The sequence below is a fragment of the Anser brachyrhynchus genome (genome assembly GCF_964034855.1).
Source record: "Anser brachyrhynchus genome assembly, chromosome: 17".
Lineage (NCBI taxonomy): Eukaryota > Metazoa > Chordata > Aves > Anseriformes > Anatidae > Anser > Anser brachyrhynchus.
In genome coordinates this window covers 11,260,203-11,280,828 of record NC_137710.1, presented here as the reverse complement: position 1 = coordinate 11,280,828, position 20,626 = coordinate 11,260,203, and the positions used below count along the sequence as shown (strand labels likewise).

Below are 20,626 nucleotides of genomic sequence, written 5' to 3'. Positions count from 1 at the left end.
GCGGAACCCCGCGTGTCTCGGCGAGCTCCCAGGGCCCCGCCGGCCGGGCACAGGCGGGGCTCGCACCGCGGGGTGCCCCGAGCCCCGGCCCGGCCCCCCTCACGCCGCCCCCCCCGCCCGTCGCCCCGGCAACCCGCCGGGCTCCCCGCTTCCCGCCGCCATCCCACACTGCTCCGCGCGCCGGCCGCGCTGGAGCTCCCCGATTGGCGGAGCGCACGGGGGCGGGGCTCCCTCCTCCCGGTGGGCGGGGCTCTCCGTGCCCCGGCTCGGCGGAGGAGCCCCGCCCCCTTCCCGCCGTCCCCACAGCCGCTCTCCCTCCCCCTCCTCCCATTGGCCGCTAGCTCATGAATATGCAAACGAACCCCTCCTCCGCCCAATACCGCGCGGGCGGGCGGTTAAAATATTCACAGCGCCGCGCTCCCATTGGCTGAGGCGCGGCCCGCCCCGGCGGCGGCGGGGCCCGGCGCCCCCTGGCGGCGGCAGGAAGGGGCGGGCGGCGGCGGGCGCGGCGCCGGGAGCCCGGGATGGGGGGCGCGGGGGCGCCGCTGCCGCTGGCGGCGGGGCTGCTGCTGCTGGTGGCGGCGGGGCGCGTGCGGGGCGCGGCGGGCGGCCTGGCCGACAGCGTCGTGTGGGCCGTGAACGCCGGCGGGGACGCCCATGTGGACGTGAACGGCATCCACTTCCGCAAGGACCCGCTCGAGGGCCGCGTGGGCCGAGGTGAGGGCACCGGGGGGGAGCGGGGGGAGCCGGGGGGGGGGCCGGGACGGCGCCGCCGGGGGGTGCCGGGGAGGTACCGGGGGCTGCGGGGCCCGCCTGCGCCGGCCGTGTCCCGGTCCCGGGGTGCCCCCCCGCGGGAGGCCCCGGCCCCACCGCACCGCTGTCCCGCCGGGCCGGGCCGGGCCGGGCCGCCCCCCCGCAGCGCCGTGCCCCCGGGAAGGCGAGGCCGGCAGCCTGCCGCCGGCTCCCCGCGGCTCGCAGCACGCGGTGCGGCCGGGCTGGGCTCGCCTCGACGCCCCGCAGCCGAGGCGCGAGGCCGGCGGCAGGAGGGTGCTGCTGGGCCCCCCCGGGCCGCGGCCGGCCCGGCGCGGAGGCCGGGAGCACGGCGGGGGCAGAGGTGGAGGCAGGCGGCGTGTGCTCGGCCGCTGTGGCTGCCATGCGGGACGGCGTCGGTGTCCCGGTGAGGAGAGGCCGCAGAGCGAGCCCCCCGCCTGGCGCTGCTGGCCTCGTCCCGCTCCCTCTGCAGCCGCTCAGCACGGATGGATTTTGCCTAATTGCTGCCGCATGTCGCGGCCGGTTCCCTGGCAAGTCAGCGCCCTGAGAAGTTAGCCGCTCTGCCGGCGGTTGCAGGTGAGCCTGAAGCTCGGGGCCGGGCTGAGCGCTGGGCCTGGCCTCGGCCATTTCCGTGTGGGGCTGCGAGCGTTGTGCTGTGCCCCGCAGCTGGGGCTGCCGCCACGTGCCCTGCGGTGCCACCCCGTACGGACAGCCCCGCGGGCGCAGAGGAGGTCATGTTTAAATAACATCATCTCTTCTCAGGAGTCTTTTTCACCCGTGCCTCAGTTGCACGAGGCGTGCCGGTTGCTGCAGGTCAGCTTCCTTCCACAGCCCCCTCACGTGTGTGACTAGAATGTCCTCGTGGACCTGAACGAGTAATTGTGGAGCTGAGGAGGAAAAAGGGTCCTTTCTGAGCACGCTGTGACGTGCTCCTCCTTTGGGGACAGCCCGCGTTGTCCCCTCTGAACAGCAGGCTGTTACAGCAGCCCCGCTCCAGCCCGCGGTGCCAGGCACAGCGGAGGAGACTTTACCCCTTTGGGCTCGGGGCTGCGCTTCCCTCAGTGGCTTTTTATTGCACCATTGTCCTGGTGTGCGCTGGGCTCCTCGCCGGGGAGGCAGGCGTGGAATGGCTGCCGGGAGGACGAGGGGCCGCGCGTCGCCTCTGCGCTTCTCGAGCCGGGTGCCGGGCCCTAAAGGACAAAAAGCACCAGTGGCAACTACGTGTGTTGGGGATTTCGTGTACAAAGTGTGTACGGCTTGTGCCTGGTGAGCCACCCCGAGCACACCTAATGCTGTGAAATCGAGCTCACTGCCACAGCTATGCCAACAGACCTCTGCTACGTGGCCGACGACTCTTCCTCTCCAGTTACCTCCGTGGCTATTAATGGACTCTCTCCATACACAGGCTTCCCTCTAACAGGAGCTGATTTCCGTGGAGTCTCGAGCTTGCTATCGCTATGGTCTGGCCAGAAACGTCCGGGTGGGAGGACAGGTTCAGCTTCTCACCCTCTGTATTTCTGCTGATCACAGCCTCCGGTCTCTGTGCCCTGGTTTGAGTGGTAAAGAGCAGCTGTGTGCAGCACCGCCTGAGTAGCTGTGTGTGAAACAGGAGACTAAGAACTGGTATTAATTTCCTCTTGCTCGTTTGCATTGGCTCCATCTTCGGCAACGTGTGCTGGGTTAGTGGTTCCTGCTTTGTCTTGGCCGGTGCCGTGTCTGTTCCCATGGAAATAGGGGTGGAAGTGGCAAGTGTCAGCGGAGAACTTGGTCGGGATCAACTTCTGCTGAGGGGAGTGCCGGTGGGCAGAGGGTGTTCGCTGCGCCCTGCTTTGCGGGGGGGTGGATCCTGAGCTCTCAGGGCATGCACCAGTTTGCGTTTGGGCAGTAACCCTGACACAACAGGATACCACGTCAGGGTGAGATCTTTCGAGGGCTGCTCGAGAGGTGGCAATGTAGCGAGCAAGAAAGGACAATACCTGAAAAAATAACAGAAATCATTAAAAAAAAAAAAAAGAAAAAGAAAAACCTATTTGGTTGTACTGCTTGGGCCCTTTCTGGGGACTCTCCAGATAGCTGCAGATGGTGCCCGTTTCGGCTGGGCGGCTGTGAGAGCAGCGGCTGGTGGAGCTGCTGGTGCTCTTGAAACCCTCGTGTACCTTTCCTGCATTCTTTTCCTGTCTTCAAGCCGCTGCGTACTGCGTGGCTGTGGTAAGAAGAAAGGGTTTCATAAGGTCTGTGTAATGCTTTTCTCCCTTCTGCCACCCCCTAGGTTTTCGCTGAAGGAGGTCACGTCTCTAAAACCTGATGCCGTTGCCTCCTAACTTCAGATGTGCTGAATGAATGAGTCCAGTCAGTCCTAAAGTGACTGCTTTGGTTTTGCACTCAGAGTTTGTACTTTGGAAACGTTGTAAAAATATTCCAGGCGTTTTTCCTCTTTGAAGCAGGAGTCCAGGGCCAAGTCCGTTGGCTCTGCGCCCTGTTTGTGAAACCAAGTCTTCTTTTTGAAACGGTGCGAGTGAGTTTGCTCTCTCTTAGACTGCAGCAGGTCCAGACCTGTTTTTCTACAGGACCCAGTTTCTGGGATTTTGGCTACCTCTGCTTCTGCTCCAGTAGTGCCTCCTCCTGGTCAGACCCAGGGCGGCAGGGAGGTCTTACTGGGGCAGCAAGTGCTAAGGCCACGGTGGGAGTTAAGCACGTAAGGGTGACTAAAGTGTCTCTTCCATGTGCCTCACCAATTAACTGTTCCTCTCGCTGTTTTGTGCTTTAAATCCAGCTTCCGACTATGGCATGAAGCTGCCGATCTTGCGGTCCAACGCAGAAGATCAGATTCTGTATCAGACGGAGCGTTACAACGAGGAAACCTTTGGCTATGAAGTTCCCATCAAGGAGGAGGGTGACTATGTGCTGGTGTTGAAGTTTGCAGAAGTGTATTTCGCACAGTCTCAGCAGAAGGTAAGCAACAGCTCTGTGCCACTGAGTTTTACTGTCTGTCTGATGCAAATTCCTGGCTGAGACTGCATGCCCGGGTTGCCTCTGCTGCTTTGCATGGAGAGAGGTGTGAGGTGAGGCACCAACGGTCAACTTCATCCACAGAGCTCTTAAGAGGAAGGTCTGAAACCTGGAGCTCCCTTTCGCATTACAAATACACATTTGGCTTGGAAAACTGCGTTACAAAGGAGTGTTCACACAAACACAGGCAATTCTGCATGACTTGCAGTAGAGTCTTATGATGTGTTTAGGCTGTGCTGTGTTTGAGAAGTGTTTTTTTTACCTTTTTCCTGGCCGCTGGCTCCTGATGCAACTGCATGACTGTGCTGGAGCAAGTATTGAACACAGTGAGTCAGGGAAGTGGTCTGGGTTAAATAAAATACTCAAAACAAATTTTACAAATATAGTAAAACTTGGTAATGGTTCAAACTGGCTGTAGAAGCACAGAGTTAAATTCAACCCTTGTTATAGCTCTTTGGAGCTAATAATCCTTGCCCACTCTTGAAATCCCTCCTGTGCAGACATAGAAGCAGCAGAACAAATAACTCAAAGCCCTGTGATAAGTTGGGAGAGAAGTGGTGTGTGTTTTAGTCTGGCTTTCCCCCACTCAGTCAGCTGCTTCTTAAACAGGGTGCCACCTTCCTGCCAGAGAAGTACTTCTGGGAACAGAACTGGTGGGGCTGGCTTACAGATTGGATGCAAAAAAACAACCACAGATTAGACTGAAGAGCTGAGGCATCTTTGGCTGAGTTCTTCTTCATGTGGTTCTGCTGGGATTCCCCAGGTACTGAGCGAAGTTTGACTCATTATGGCCCCGAGGAGGACTTTCACTTTGAATTCAGATGTGGTTAGCAGTTCAGCATTTTACCTCCTTCAGCCCCTGCATCCTGTCAATAGCTTCACCAACGTGTTTCCTGTTCCCTGCTTTGCTTCAGGCAGTTCGTTAGAAATGGCCCCACTCCCTCGGGTGTGGTGTGCCGCATCCTCCCTGGGGTGGTAGGAGCCGGCCCTCAGCCAGTAGGTGTGAAGTTGTGAAAGAAAAGCACGAATGAAACAGCAGAATTGGTCTGTCCTCAGTGCTGAACCGCGGGCATGGGAATTATGTTAAAACTAGGAGGTGAATTTCAAGGTATTTGAAAGAAACCTTAATGCTTCGGTGTCTTTTTCTGGCTGCTTCTGGCCTCTGAATCCTTCCCAAGGGAGTGGAGCATGCGTGGTGGTACAGTGCGTGTTGCAATGCTTGCTTGTTCTGGGTGCAAAACAAGCAGAGACCTTTCCTTTTCTGTTCCCCTTTCAACTGCTGCATGCCCAAATCTGTTCTGACAGTGTCATTTCTTCCACCCCGAAGGTTTTTGATGTTCGCTTGAATGGCCACGTAGTAGTGAAGGACTTGGACATTTTTGACAGAGTTGGACACAGCACAGCTCACGATGAGATCATTCCCATGAGCATCAAAAAGGGGAAGCTGAGTGTCCAGGGAGAGGTTTCCACGTTCACAGGAAAGCTCCACATTGAGTTTGTAAAGGTAATAACGCTTTGCTGGTCAGAGCCCTGAGATTCCTTTTCCCCTTCTTCCCCAGCCATGTGATGCAGCTCTGTGCTGGGGGAGGAGAGGTGATGTCATTACTTCTTGTGTTCACTGATTTCCTTCTTCACTTTCTCTAGGGCTACTATGACAATCCGAAAATCTGTGCCCTGTACATCCTGCAAGGAACAGTGGAAGGTGAGCTTAGTTCCTGAGCCAGAAGGCTCCTTCCCCTTGGAGAGGGCTCCTTCCCCTTGGAGAGCAGCCTGTTGCTTCTCAGACCATGAGATCATAGTTCTTGCTGACCCACCTCTGCCAAAACTGTTTCTCTTTCAGCAAGTTCCCACAGGGTGCAGTTGCAGAATGAGATAGGTGCCAGTGTTTTCCTACTCTGTAAGCGCACAAAGCTGCATCACTGTCGGAATGAATAATGTGAATGTGGTTCAGGGCTTCCTGAGTACGGGGTAGAGGAGAAGGGAACGTGTCTGGTCAGTCTTAGGTTATAGCTGCAGATGAATTCCCTCTGGCCTCAGATGTCAGCAGTGGCCCTGCAGACAAGTAGTTTATGGAGCTCTTTTAGCTGGTAGTTAAGTGTTTCTTACCTGGAGCTTTGTTTTGCTTCCTCAGCTCCGAAGAAAAGGCAGTGTTTTTTTTCTAGATCTCTAGATCTAGATTTTTCTCTAGATCTTCCTCTGGTAGCAGTCCTTGCTCTTTCAACCTCTCTGCAAGTCTGTGCTGGAGTTGGAGCCCCTCTAGCTCCTGAATGGGGGTTTCAGGATCCCTCTGACCGGTGTTTCAGTTTGCCTTAGTAGTGTTCAGGGATCGCCAAGTGCTCTGTACCTGGTGTGCGTGGTGGGTCGGGAAGGGGGCTGCTTGGGTGATTTCCTGGGCTAATCCTGCAACCTCTGGTCTTGTTCAACAGATGTTCCAAAGCTACAGCCACACCCAGGTCTGGAGAAAAAAGAGGACGACGACGATGAGGATGAATACGATGATGGCTCCAGCGTTAAAAAACAGGCAAATAAGAACCGGGTTCAGTCAGGCCCACGCACACCAAACCCCTATGCCTCGGACAACAGCAGCCTCATGTTCCCTATATTGGTGGCCTTTGGTGTCTTTATTCCTACCCTCTTCTGCCTCTGCCGGTTGTGAGAGCAAGCCCCACAGAGCAACAGCCGAGGGGCTGGGAGGGAAGGAGTTGGACCAAACACGGTTGCTTTCAATTTCTCCATACTGTTCATAATTTAAGGAAAAAAAAAAAGGTGATTCATTTGGAATGAATAGCAGGTCCAGGTAAGAGGAAGCTTACCTTCCCCCTGCCCGCAAGCAGCGAGGCCCTCACCTTCCCCTTCGCCATGTGCAGCCTCTGATCCTCCCTGGGGCATCCAAGAGCAAACTGAGTCCTGGCTGGCTGTGTACTGGGCTACTGGAAGCTGATGCTGGGGGTCCTGGGCCATGTCCTACGCTGAAAGAAAGCCATGTGCTGCAAGATCTCTGCCTTTGCTGGGTGGAACACGGTTCTCTAAGCAGGGACGCAGCTCATAAAATGAGGCCTGGGTGCACATCTTGTCCGGGAGCCTGGAAGTGTTGTGGTGCCGTTGGGTGACTGACGACCGTGGAGGACAGAGGCTGGTTCTTCAGCATCTCCCTGAACGCGCAACACGATGTATGGTACTCGCCTGCATAAAGACACCAAGACTCCAGCTGGCTGCTCAGCCTCTGGGGGGACCTTTCCCTTCCTAAGAGTGCAAGCTGCGCCGGGAGCAGAGGGATTTATCTGGCCTGATGTGCTGCACCAGCTGGGAGAGACTTTCCTAGCCTGACAATTGTAATGTTAGATCCGTGGCTGAGGGATTCCGATGTAGCCTGCAGAAGGCTGGCGTCTGCGTCTGATCAGATGCACTTGTTTTCTGTATTGATTATGGCTTTTGTTTCCTTTCGTATCTTTTTCTTTTCAAAGGTTCGTTTTAAGCCCAGTTCCTTGTTTTGCCCTCTTTAGCAAGCGACCTGTCCTTCAGAAGAAGCTGAGAAGCAGAAGACCTAAAGAGGAGCTTTTTGTTCCTTGAGCTTCCTGCCGGTCAGGTCCCCTCCCTGCCCCGTGCCTGTGGACAACGAGCACTGCAGGACAGAGCAGGGCAGCGTGGTGGGTGCTCCTGCGAGCTCTCACTCCCTGTCGCGCTGACCAGGCCTGCCTGCGGTGGTGAGAGGTGCAGAGCCATCAGTGTCCGCGTTACTGTGCGTTATCGAGGGGCAGATGTCCGACATTTCAGCGCTGTAGCGCGAGGTGCTTTGTGGCTCTCCAGAGATCTGGAAGCAGGCAGAGCGCTGCAGATGAGGCCCATCAGTTTCCACAGTTGCCTGGTGACAGGCTGGCCAGCTGGGTCACCCGCTGTCCCCCGGGGGGATTTCTGCAAGAGGTTTATGTTTCCACATACAGAGGCTGAGCAGAGCCCTGAGAGCCCTCGCGGTGCCTTCGGGCCCAGGGCGGGCTCCGAGGAGCTGCCTTCCCGTGCCCTTGGCCTCTGCTGTGCTGAGCGCTCCTGGCTGGTGGCAGGGAGAGGGTCTGCATGCAGGAGAAGGATTTGGCCCGCAAAGGGTCAGCTTCAGTCCTGGTGAGCTTTACCTCGTGCTGGCTGGTTCTCACAAGTGTTCTCTTCACCTGGTGCCGCTGCTCTGAGCGGTGCTCCCCTTGCTGCTGCTCCTCCCTGGACCTGACTTTTCCTGGTGCTTGTTCTTGAGTTTGGTCCGCTGCAGCGGCTCAGCCTTTCTTTGAGCTGAGAAGGGGCAGCAGAACGTGAGGGGCAGCCTTTCTGCTCTGCTGGGCCCCAGCAGCTGAGGCCTTTGTTTCTTCCTAACCCTCGAGCTGCGATATGAGCTGTCGGCTCACGGGCCCTGGAACAGGAGCTAGGGGAGGTGTCACCGTGCTGGTATCTGCAGCAGTGGCACTGAGCTTTCTGATAGCATTCATCGCTGCTATGGGTCTGGCCGTAATTCTGAGGGAGCTAAAAAGCAAGCCGTTGAACCTTAATTAGCTGCTCTCCAGTCACACGAGTGGTGACAGCCAGAGTTTGGGAGAAGTGCGAGTCCCTGCCACGCTGGAAGGAAAAGGCGAGCTTTAGAGAGCAGATCTGAAGAACAAACCCTAGGATGAAAAGGCTTGAAGTTGTCTGCTTCGTCTTCTAGCTGCTGTTAAAATCCTAGTGCTTATATGAGCCTTCAGCGCGAGCTGTTTTGTTTAGTGACAGTGCCTGCAAAGACTTCCCCGGTGTTTTTTGGGTTACTCTAGCTGGAGCACAGAGACATTTAGATCTTTATCAGTTTGAGAAGCATAAACTGCCCTAATTTGTTAAGCAAAGAACCTGGGTTTGAAAGCAGGCTCCTCTGTAAGGAGGTGTTCTCCTCCAGGCCTTTTAGGTTGCCTTTTTTTTTTGAGCATCCTCAAAGCGAGGAATCACTCAGCTTCTTGTGGCTTACCCATTGATCTCTGCAGCTTGCACAGCATGAGAAAAGGGACGTGCATGTAGGTGTCCAGGTCTTCTAGGGCGGTTTGTCCCTGCCTCTCCTGGCAGCCAGGGCACCTCTTTGGTGCCACCGGCACCCTGAGGCGAAGCTGTGCAGGGTTTGGTCTGTTGCCTTCTAGTTTCTCAGTTCAGATGAATTTGTCTCATTTGAATAAGAATAGGGAGGAGAAATAGTTCAGTCTTGGCTTCAGTTTAGTCGTTTTGGCTCTGATTTTTTGCATTTTTGTCGCTGCTGCAAAGCTGATGTTAGCTCTCTGGGTGACTGGGGCATTCCTGACCCCGTCACGGTGCTGTGGGCAGTTTTTGTCCCCTCTGCCAGGTTTGACTCGGGAGGAGCCTTCAAACAAAGCATGTGGGTACACAGGAGGACACGGGATAACCAGTCAGCACCTCGCTGGGAGCGGCGCGCTCAGGCTGGCTGCCCTTGTCATCTGCCTGGCACCTGCAAGGCGGCCAGATGGGTGGAAGGAAGTACCTGGCTCCGGGAAGGAGACGTTTGGGTTGGCTGTGAGCGTCCAGCACTGGTGTTGGAGGGAATATCCAAGGCAGTGTCTAACTGAAGCCAGTTAGAGATGAGCCTGGCTGTGCTTTGTTGCCTCCAGCCAGCAGCAGGTGGCTGAAGCGCCAGTCCCTGCGTCAGGACAGAGCCTGGCTCAGTTCTTGGAGCACTTGTGTAGAGAGGGGCAGATAGGGCAATGTGAATAAAGCTTCCCCTTGATAAAGGGGAGGCAACGCTGTCGGTCATGTTCTGGGCCTGCATCCAGCCTCAGGGCAGTGCTGTTTTAATTTGCCCTTCATCAGCCCCTCCGTTCTGCCACGGGCGTGCAGGGGCGCAGCTGGCAGTTGTCTCACAGTCTGTGCTCTCAGCTTCCATGTCTTTAGGCCAGGCCATTTCCCACGTCCGTGTGCGTGGCTGAAACAACAGCTCTGACCCTTCTGAGTATCCCAGGTGGCAGGGAGCAGAAAGCCAAATGAATTCCCGTCTTTTTGGTGCCTTTGTGTCGGGCTTTGAATAAAAGTCCATTTGAAGAAGCTTCTCTTTTTAAGGAGCTTCTGAGTTTGTGTTGTGTTTTGTTTGTTTTTTTTTGTTTGTTTTTTCCCCCCAAGGGACAGGCGTTCCCTGCCCCTGTGATCAGCTGGGGACTGTCTCGCTGTCCCTTGGTGCCAGCTCCGGAGGTCACAGCTGAAGCACAGAACTGCAAGCGAGTATCTTTGGTGCCAGCCCTTGAGGCCAGTGGAAAAAAAAACACATCGCAGGGAACAGAACTGGAAGGGCTCCTTCAGGTCTGGTCTCCCCCAGGAATCTCCTGAAGGCAGGATGGAGAACTTGCAGACAGCCTGGTGCCTGCGTGTCTGTGCAGTTCGGAGCAGAGTGAGTCACAGCGGGGCCTGGTAGTCGTGCGGTGCGTAGAGCTGCTGAGCGTGGCTGGGGGGTCCTGCTCCCCCAGCTCACCTGCCGAGGGCTTCCCCTGCACCACTGGGGTCTGAACAGGGAGCAGGAACCCGTGCTTTGTCCCTTGGTCTTCCTTTAAGTTGAAATTGCAACAGCCAGGGAAACGTGTTGGTGTTGGAAGCCTGGGCCGAACAGGCCCTTTGGTGATGGAAAACAGCAGGAGGAGGGGAGAGGACCAGCAGAGCAGCTTCAGCCCTTGATGTGAGCCAGATTCTGAGCAGCTGCGAAGTACCAAGTGTTTGGTGCCTAAATGTGGGAGAGATCTGTCTGCTTCATGCACTTAGGCGGTGGGGAGGGAAATATCCTTGCTGAGAATCCAAGGGAAATGGGAGCTGGGCCAGCGCTGAGCTAATTTACCTACTGGCGCTTCTGCATCTCCGCAACAAATGCCAAAGTCTAATACAATTCAAGGATGCTTTTTTTTTTTAACGTCAGCCTGGTTGCACCAGTCTGTCTTCACTGGCTAGTCCCACGTAGGCTCAGCCGAGGATTCTCAACGGCACAAACACAACGCTGGGCTGGGGCTGTGAAGGCTCAGACGTGATTGCGTGGAATAGGCCTCCCGTGCTGCGTCCCTGCTCCACGTGCTGGCCCAGCGGGGCTGGGGCACCTGCGTTTCACCCCGGATCTGAAGGGATTTGTCCCAGGAGCATTGTAGCAAGCACGTTGGAACGGTGCTGGGCTGGGTGGGAGAGGTGAAAGCAGGTCCATGTCTTCCGGGACTCTGGCTTGCTCAGAGTTTATTGCTGTATATTAAATACTATTTTTGGAGATTGGGGGGAAGATGCGGGAGGGGGAGGGATGTGGCAGCACTGTCCCTAGGCTGATCAGTGGGATGCTACTGCAGGTTATTGATAGGTTTTGATTTTTTTCCCAAAAAGTGCTTTATTTAAAAATAAATAAAAACATAAAAATTTAAAAAAGGAAAAAAAAAACACACAACAAACAGAAGTGCTTTCCTCCCTCCTAGAAACAGTGCTGGATGATTAGAAAATGTGAATAATCTTTTGCAAACATCAAAGGTCTCTGCTAAAGAGTTTGTGCGATGGAGGTTTCAAGGCAAGGGGCAAAGTACAGCTTGAACCAGTTTAACTGGGGTGAGTGAATCTAGGAAACGCGAGATCCCTGCCCTGGAGTTGCTCCTAGTCGCATGCAGGGAGGATGTGTTTGCCTGTCCTACCGCGGCCGTTTGTCACGCTGTAACAGGTCTCAGCTCCCATGCTGGAGCGCAACATTACTTGGAAACTGGCTGCTGAATTTGGACTGGCGTTTTTTGGGGCTTTCACGGGGGGCTTCCCGCGTTCAGGGCTTTCCCACTCAGAAACCAGCCTGCTTGGTGAAGCAGCCCTGGAGAAAGAAGGAGCAGAGGCAGGATCTGCACTTCGTGCCAGGAAGCAGTGGCCAGGACGGTGAGATGCTGGCCTGGTCCCAGCGGTAACGTTCGGGTGCCGTGGATGTAGCGGCTGTAATGTCGGTGGCTGGCCCCGTGACCTGTGCCGATGGCATCAAGGGCACGTCGCAAACTACTTGGAGCTGTAGGTCTGAGCTGTCTGTGAAGGCTGAAGCAGTGTGGGGAGGGATCCCCACCTGCGCTTGTCACCAGTACAAAGGATTTTGGAGGAGGATTTTTTTTATTTTACTGTCCATTGCTTTGTGTTATAACAACTTGCAGTGACATTTTTTTTTTAGTTTGTTTTGCAGAAGCTTGGGCCCTGGGTGAAAAGCACAGATGTCTATTTCTGATTGCATTGGCTTTGCAGAGACTTGTTTTGGGGAAAAGACGGGTGTGGGGGTGGGTTATTTTATTTTTGGTACACAGTAGCTGTTTTATTTTTTAATTTCCCCAGGATGTTTGGTTGAGGGAACGTTCTGAAATCTACTGTCTGGCAGTTTTAACCAGCAGTGTGCTAAAGGAAAATAAACAGAATTATATTGTCACTCGGACGAGGTGGTTGGTCTTCTGTCACGGTGGGGAAGGGGGAGCCCTCCCTGCCTCGCAGCTCTGAGCCTACAGCAGAGCCTCCATCCCCGCTGCTCCTCGTCCGACACCGCCTTGCTGCCACCTTCGCAGCTCTTCGGGGCGATGGAGCACGGCCCGTGCTCTACAGCATCCTCTTAACAGCCCTGCTGCCGACCTCGTTGCTCCCTGCTCGCCTCAGGAGCGCCAGAGACACCATCTGCCTGCAAGCTGCCCCGCTCTCGGCTTGAAATGACGGCGGTCGGAAGGGACTGTAGGTAGAGCAGAGGGACCGTGGCGCGTTCCTCCCCGGGATGCCAGCTCCCGGCTGCTCCGAGGCACGAGGGACGTCGGCCCCGTGCTCTCTCAGCGGCCCTGTGCCTTTTCTGAGGGGCTGCTGGCGGCTGGGAGGGACTGAACCCACCCCTGCCAGGAGGATTTGGGAGCACTGGCATGGGCAGGCTCCTGAAAGAGCGTTTTGTTGGCAGCAGCTGCTTATGAGCAGCAGCAGCAGACGTCACTAACCGCTGCTCGGTTCCCAGTCAGCCCCTGCACACTGAGCCTTGGCCGGGCTCCGTGGGCTCCGTGTCCGCCCTGCCCCGCAGCCTCGCCACACAGCAGAGTGCGTGCCGCCGCTTCCCAGAAGGAGCAGGGCTCCCCGGAGCCCCGTTCCTCCTGTTCTCTGTAATTAACCCGCAGCCCTGCGGGATCCGGGCCGTGATTCAATTAACGAGACGTGGGTTCCCTCGCGGCGAGGCCTGGGAGCTCCGGCTTCGTGGGGGCTGGCTGGTGGTGCTGCCGGCCCTGGCCCCGGGCCAGGGAAGCGGGGCCGTGCTGCCTGCTCGGTGGCTTTATTTTCCCGCTTGGTTGGGGTTTATTGCCCCAGATGACTTTTATTTCCCTAGGTAATTCCAGGCTTTTCCCTGAGGCGTGCCCCAGCACAGCTCCGGGACGGAGGGGCTCCCGCCACGGGGGTGGGCACCCTGAGCCGGGTCGTACTGTGCCGAGGCCGCCCAGCAGGTGCGGGACCGGGGCTGGGGAACCGGGACCGGGCTGGGGAACCGGGACCGGGGCCGCTCCGTGCCGGGACTGCCTGGGGGCGGGGGGGGGGGGGACACACGGTGCCGGACGGCGGCGGGGCGAGGAACGCACCGCCCCTCTCGGTCCCCCCTCCGGGCCGCGCACGCGGCGGGCCCTGCTGTTGTGGTTTAACCCGGCTGGCAGCTAAACACCACACAGCCGTTCGCTGTGGTTCTCTTCCCAGAGAGGGAGGGGGAGGGTGAGCGAACGGCTGTGTGGTGTTTAGCTGCCAGCCGGGTTAAACCACAACAGTCTTTTTTGGCGCCCAACGTGGGGCCCGAAGGGTTGAGATATCGACAAATCTGACCAGAGTGTGTTAAACTAAAATTGGTATAAGTATTGGACCTGCTTAATAGTTGCTAGTCACGATGTTGATTGCCTTAATCTCCAGTCTGCTGTACCTGTATTCCAAATTGAGTTTTATGGTGCGTTACTTTCTGTATGTGCTCCCTGTTGCACTGTTTATCCTTTCCGGGCCCTGGTTTAAGATTGTTATGGTACTGTGCGGTGTAACAATGGCTTATGAAATGATGAAATATCTGGTCACGACTTTAACCTGGTATTTGTACTCAGCACTGACATCGACTCTATACTTTGGAACCCATATCTCGGAAACTATTAGCAATTACACCTATTGCCTGTTTTCGTTAGGGAGCCAATCTGTGAAGGGGACAGGGGAAGACATGTTTCCCTACCTGTTCACTCTCCCTTTCTCCTTCACCACCACCCTCTTATCCCCCGAGCTAGTTACGGTGGTTCTCCGAGATGTTGAATATCCTTGGGATACTCAGACCAGCCTGCTCTTGTTGTTATGTCTCCTGAATGCGCTTCAGATTTTGTGGAGGGTTAAACAACTACTTAGGAATCTCATCCGGAGATCTGTCTTGAGGCGGGGTAGTTGCGAGTGGCAGGGAGTGTGGGAGGATATGGGCAGGTTTCTAGAGCAGTGGTCACCTCCAGTGTTTTGGACATTCACCCCTGAACAACTGCAAAATCCTAAAAAGCTGGCAGAATGCTTGAAAAAAAGGTGTCATGACTCTGGCAGTTCCAAAGTGACACAAATCACTGTAGCGTGCTGGGGTCTGGCTTGTGCCTATCGAGCTGCAATTGATGTTATTAGCAACCTAGCTCCAGCTCCTGCAGCCGCTCCAGTTCCAGCTCCTGCAGCCGCTCCAGCTCCTGCAGCCGCTCCAGCTCCAGCTCCTGCAGCCGCTCCAGCTCCAGCTCCTGCAGCCGCTCCAGCTCCAGCTCCTGCAGCCGCTCCAGCTCCTGCAGCCGCTCCAGTTCCAGCTCCTGCAGCTACTCCAGCTCCAGCTCCTGCAGCCGCTCCAGCTCCAGCTCCAGCTCCTGCAGCCGCTCCAGTTCCAGCTCCTGCAGCCGCTCCAGCTCCTGCAGCCGCTCCAGCTCCAGCTCCTGCAGCCGCTCCAGCTCCAGCTCCTGCAGCCGCTCCAGCTCCAGCTCCTGCAGCCGCTCCAGCTCCTGCAGCCGCTCCAGTTCCAGCTCCTGCAGCCGCTCCAGCTCCAGCTCCTGCAGCCGCTCCAGCTCCAGCCCCTGCAGCCACTCCAGCTCCTGCAGCTGCCCCAGCTCCTGCAGCTGCCCCAGCTCGTGCAGCTGCTCCCACTCCTGTGGCTGGGTCAGAGAAACGAGCTGTAGCAGTGCAAGTTGACCCCGCAGAGGGTATCCCAACCCCTGTGGCAGACCCTGTGTCTGGGTCAGAGAAACGAGCTGTAGCAGTGCAAGTTGACCCCGCAGAGTGTATTCCAAGCCCTGTGGCAGACCCTGTGTCTGGGTCAGAGAAACGAGCTGTAGCAGTGCAAGTTGACCCCGCAGAGGGTATTCCAACCCCTGTGGCAGACCCTGTGGCTGGGTCAGAGAAACGAGCTGTAGCAGTGCAAGTTGCCCCTGTAGACAAGGTGAAAAAATGGTATAGAGGCTCAGGTCGTTTAAAACGCAGACAGTCTTCTGCTAAGTCTGGGCGAAGTGAAGACGAGGCTGGGCCATCAAAGGTGCAGGAGACTGAAGATGAGGATGAGGATGGCGAAAAATCAACAGTAACTACCCGGACTCCATACCAGCCATCAAAGGTGCAGGAGACTGAAGATGAGGATGAGGATGTCGGAAAATCAACAGTAACTACCCGGACTCTATACCAGCGTGAGCTACGAGATGTGCGAAAAGATTTTGGTCGCTGTATAGGCGAGCAGCTTGTCACCTGGCTGCTCCGGTGCTGGGACACGGGAGCCAATTATGTGGAATTGGAGGGCAAGGAAGCCAGGCGGCTGGGATCCCTTGCTAGGGACGCATGCATTGACAAAGCAATTGGAGATGGAGCACAATCTCGCAGCCTCTGGAGGCGTCTCCTGTCAGCTGTGAAGGAAAGGTATCTCTTCAAGGAAGAACTTGTATGTTTACCAAGCAAATGGACCACCATGGAGAAGGGAATTCAGTACCTGAGGGAATTGGCCGTACGGGAAGTAATTTATAAGGACCTAGATGACGCACAAACATCCACAGATCCAGATGCAGTCCAGTGTACACCACCCATGTGGCGGAAGTTTGTACGGAGTGCCCCATCATCATATGCCAACTCATTGGCAATACTAACCTGGAAAACGGAGGAGAATCCCACAGTGAATGAAGTGACTAAAATACTCCGGCAGTACGAAGGAAATCTCTCCTCTTCCCTAAAGGCCTGTGTCTCAGCTGTGGAGAAACTCTCTGAAGAGGTCCACCAACTTAAAGAGAATTTATCTTCCCCTCCACCTGAACGAACCAGTGTCCACCAGCTAAAAGAGAATGCTTTAGAGAAACTTTCTGAAAAGATCCACCAACTTGAAGAAAGATTATCTTCCCCTTCACCTGAACGAACCAGTGTCCACCAGCTAAAAGAGAATGCTTTGGAGAAACTTTCTGAAAAGATCCACCAACTTGAAGAAAGATTATCTTCCCCTTCACCTGAACGAACCAGTGTCCACCAGCTAAAAGAGAATGCTTTGGAGAAACTTTCTGAAAAGATCCACCAACTTGAAGAAAGATTATCTTCCCCTTCACCTGAACGAACTAGTGTTCACCAGCTAAAAGAGAATACCTTGGAGAAACTTTCTGAAGAGATCCACCAACTTAAAGAGAGTTTATTTTCCTCCCCACCTGTACAAACCAGTGTCTCAGCTATTAGGGGTAAACGTTCATCTATGCAAGGAAGACAATATGGTGGGCACACACACCGCGCCACCCTGTGGTTTTACTTACGTGACCATGGAGAGGACATGAGAAAATGGGATGGAAAATCTACTGTGACCCTAGAGGCACGGGTACGTGAATTGCAAAGGAAAACAATTGGGAAAAAGGAGTTCTCTGAAAGGTTTGCTGCTCCAACTTCCAGCAGGCAGTCCTTTAAACACAGAAATGAAGATTCTGACCAGGACTAGAGGGGCCCTGCCTCCAGCCAGGGGGAGGAAAGGGACAATCGAGTTTATTGGACTGTGTGGATTCGATGGCCTGGCACGTCAGACGCACAGAAGTATAAGGCTTTGGTAGACACCGGTGCACAATGTACTCTAATGCCATCAAGCTATAAAGGGCCAGAGCCCATCTGTATTTATGGTGTGACGGGGGGATCCCAGCAGTTAACTGTATTGGAGGCTGAAGTGAGTCTAACCGGTAATGAGTGGCAAAAGCACCGTATTGTGACTGGCCCAGATGCTCCGTGCATCCTTGGCATAGACTATCTTAGAAGAGGATATTTCAAGGACCCAAAAGGGTTCCGCTGGGCTTTTGGCATAGCTGCTTTGGAGACAGAGGACATTAAACAGTTGTCTACCTTGCCTGGTCTCTCAGAGGACCCTTCTGTTGTGGGGTTGCTGAGGGTTGAAGAACAGCAAGTGCCGATCGCTACCACAACTGTGCACCGGCGGCAATATCGCACCAACCGAGACTCCCTGAGTCCCATCCATAAGCTAATTCGTCAACTGGAGAGCCAAGGAGTGATCAGCAAGACTCATTCACCTTTTAATAGTCCCATATGGCCAGTGCGAAAGTCTAATGGTGAGTGGAGACTAACAGTGGACTATCGTGGCCTGAACGAAGTCACGCCACCACTGAGTGCTGCAGTGCCGGACATGCTAGAACTCCAGTATGAACTGGAATCAAAGGCAGCCAAGTGGTATGCCACAATTGATATCGCTAATGCATTTTTCTCCATCCCTCTAGCAGCACAGTGCAGGCCACAGTTTGCTTTCACTTGGAGGGGAGTCCAATATACTTGGAATCGGCTGCCCCAGGGGTGGAAACACAGCCCTACCATTTGCCATGGACTGATCCAGTCTGCGCTGGAGCAGGGGGAAGCTCCTGAACACCTGCAGTACATCGATGACATCATTGTGTGGGGTGACACTGCAGAAGAAGTTTTCGAGAAAGGGAAGAAAATAGTCCAAATCCTTCTGAAGGCCGGTTTTGCCATAAAACAGAATAAAGTTAAAGGACCTGCACGAGAGATCCAGTTTTTAGGAATAAAATGGCAAGATGGACGCCGTCAAATCCCAATGGATGTGATCAACAAAATAACAGCTATGTCTCCACCAACTAGCAAAAAAGAAACACAAACTTTCCTAGGTGTCGTGGGGTTTTGGAGAATGCATATTCCAAATTACAGTCTGATTGTAAACCCGCTCTACCAAGTAACCCGTAAGAAGAATGCTTTTGAATGGGGCCCTGAGCAACGACAAGCCTTTGAACAAATTAAGCAGGAAATAGTTCATGCAGTAGCCCTCGGGCCAGTCCGAACAGGACCAGATGTAAAGAATGTGCTCTACACCGCAGCCGGAGAGAATGGTCCCACCTGGAGCCTCTGGCAGAAAGAACCTGGGGAAACTCGAGGTCGACCCCTGGGGTTTTGGAGTCGGGGATACAGAGGATCTGAAGCCCGCTATACTCCAACTGAAAAGGAGATATTGGCAGCATATGAAGGAGTTCGATCTGCTTCGGAAGTGGTCGGTACTGAAGCGCAGCTCCTCCTGGCACCCCGACTGCCGGTACTAGGCTGGATGTTCAAAGGAAGGGTCCCCTCTACGCATCATGCAACTGATGCTACATGGAGCAAGTGGGTTGCACTGATTACTCAGCGGGCTCGAATAGGAAACCCCAGTCGCCCAGGAATCTTGGAGGTGATTATGGACTGGCCAGAAGGCAAATACTTTGGGATATCACCAGAGGAGGAGGTGGTTCGTGCTGAAGAAGCCCCCCTGTACAACAAGCTACCGGAAAATGAGAAGAAATATGCCTTGTTCACTGACGGGTCCTGTCGTATTGTGGGAAAGCATCGGAGATGGAAAGCTGCTGTATGGAGTCCTACACGACGAGTTGCAGAAGCTGCTGAGGGAGAAGGTGAATCGAGTCAGTTTGCAGAAGTAAAAGCCATTCAGCTGGCTTTAGATATTGCTGAACGAGAAAAGTGGCCAGTTCTCTATCTCTATACTGATTCATGGATGGTAGCAAATGCCCTGTGGGGGTGGTTACAGCAATGGAAGCAGAACAACTGGCAGCGCAGGGGCAAGCCCATCTGGGCTGCGGCATTGTGGCAAGATATTGCTGCCCGGGTAGAGAACCTGGTTGTAAAGGTACGCCATGTAGATGCTCATGTGCCCAAGAATCGGGCTACTGAAGAACACCAAAACAACCAGCAGGTGGATCAGGCTGCTAAGATTGAAGTGGCTCAGGTGGACCTGGACTGGCAACATAAAGGTGAATTATTTATAGCCCGATGGGCCCATGACACCTCAGGCCATCAAGGTAGAGATGCAACCTACAGATGGGCTCGTGATCGAGGGGTGGACCTGACCATGGACACTATAGCACAGGTTATTCATGACTGTGAAACATGTGCTGCAATCAAGCAAGCCAAACGGTCAAAACCTCTTTGGTATGGAGGACGATGGCTGAAATATAAATATGGAGAGGCCTGGCAGATTGATTACATCACACTCCCTCAAACCCGCAACGGCAAGCGCCACGTACTTACAATGGTGGAAGCAACCACCGGATGGCTGGAAACATATCCTGTGCCCCATGCCACCGCCCGGAACACTATCCTGGGCCTTGAAAAGCAAGTCTTATGGCGACATGGCACCCCAGAGAGAATTGAGTCAGACAACGGGACTCATTTCCGAAACAACCTTATAGACACTTGGGCCAAAGAACATGGTATTGAGTGGGTGTATCACATCCCCTATCATGCACCAGCCTCTGGAAAAGTTGAACGATACAATGGACTGTTGAAGACTACACTGAAAGCAATGGGTGCTGGGACATTCAAAAATTGGGATACACATTTGGCAAAGGCCACCTGGTTAGTCAATACCAGGGGATCTGCCAACCGAGCTGGACCTGCCCAATCAAACCTGTTACGCACTGTAGAAGGGGATAAAGTTCCTGTAGTGCACGTAAGAAACATGCTGGGTAAAACAGTCTGGGCTACTCCTGCCTCAGGAAAAGGCAAACCCATTCGTGGAATTGCTTTTGCTCAGGGACCTGGATGCACTTGGTGGGTAATGCAAAAGAATGGGGAGGTCCGGTGTGTACCTCAAGGGGATTTGATACTGGGTGAGAATAGCCCATGAGTTGAATTGTAGTATGTTAATTATTATATAATAATGTATGTCATCACTACCATGATTGCTATATATCATAGATGAAAATGATGATTAATTAGAATGTATTGGACAGAGTGTAACCTGAGCATGACATAAATGGTATGGAATAAGGGGTGGATATCTGTCCTGGTTCCAGTTAGGACAGAGTTAATGTTCCCTCATAGTAGCTGGTAGGGTGCTATGTTTTGGATTAGGATGAGAAGAGCGCTGATAACATGCTGATGTTTTAATTGTTGCAGAGCAGTGCTTACACCAGGCCAAGGACTTTTCGGCTTCTCGCTCTGTCCTGCCAGCGAGCAGGCTGGGGGTGCAGCAGGAGCTGGGAGGGGACAGACCCAGGACAGCTGACCCAAACTGGCCAAAGGGGTATTCCATACCATCTGACGTCATGCTAAACAATATATAGGGGTGGCTGGCCGGGGTGGGGGGGCCGGCTGCTCGGGGATAGGCTGGGCATCGGTCAGCGGGTGGTGAGCAATTGCATTGTGCATCACTTGTTTTCTTACACATTATTATTGTTAATACTATTACCATTATCACTATTATTATTATTATTGTTATTATTATTTTCCTGTCTTAATAAACTGTCTTTATCTCAACTCACAGGCTTCACTTTCCCGTTTCTCTCCCCCCATCCCAGAGAGGGAGGGGGGAGGGTGAGCGAACGGCTGTGTGGTGTTTAGC

The 20,626-nt window shown here is 54.5% G+C and overlaps 2 protein-coding genes across 3 annotated transcripts; both read left to right on the top strand.

Moving 5' to 3' along the window:
* Nucleotides 1-485: 485 nt before the first annotated feature.
* On the top strand, nucleotides 486-12,200 carry MLEC (malectin). Of its 2 annotated transcripts, XM_080559060.1 has the most exons (5): nucleotides 491-717; nucleotides 3,545-3,723; nucleotides 5,108-5,284; nucleotides 5,425-5,482; nucleotides 6,207-12,200. In XM_080559060.1, the coding sequence occupies exons 1-5, from the start codon at nucleotides 525-527 to the stop codon at nucleotides 6,434-6,436; spliced, it is 837 nt and encodes a 278-aa protein (XP_080415186.1). In that variant the 5' UTR covers nucleotides 491-524; the 3' UTR covers nucleotides 6,437-12,200. The 2 variants fall into 2 exon arrangements, with proteins under 2 accessions (XP_080415187.1, XP_080415186.1); XM_080559061.1 differs by lacking the exons at nucleotides 5,108-5,284; nucleotides 5,425-5,482 and having other exon boundaries at nucleotides 486-717.
* A 3,045-nt stretch (nucleotides 12,201-15,245) lies between these two features.
* Nucleotides 15,246-20,356, top strand: LOC308179223 (uncharacterized protein). Its single transcript, XM_080559056.1, has 2 exons — nucleotides 15,246-17,339; nucleotides 17,505-20,356. Exons 1-2 carry the CDS (start codon nucleotides 16,856-16,858, stop codon nucleotides 19,907-19,909), a joined length of 2,889 nt encoding a protein of 962 aa, XP_080415182.1. The 5' UTR covers nucleotides 15,246-16,855; the 3' UTR covers nucleotides 19,910-20,356.
* Nucleotides 20,357-20,626: the final 270 nt, after the last annotated feature.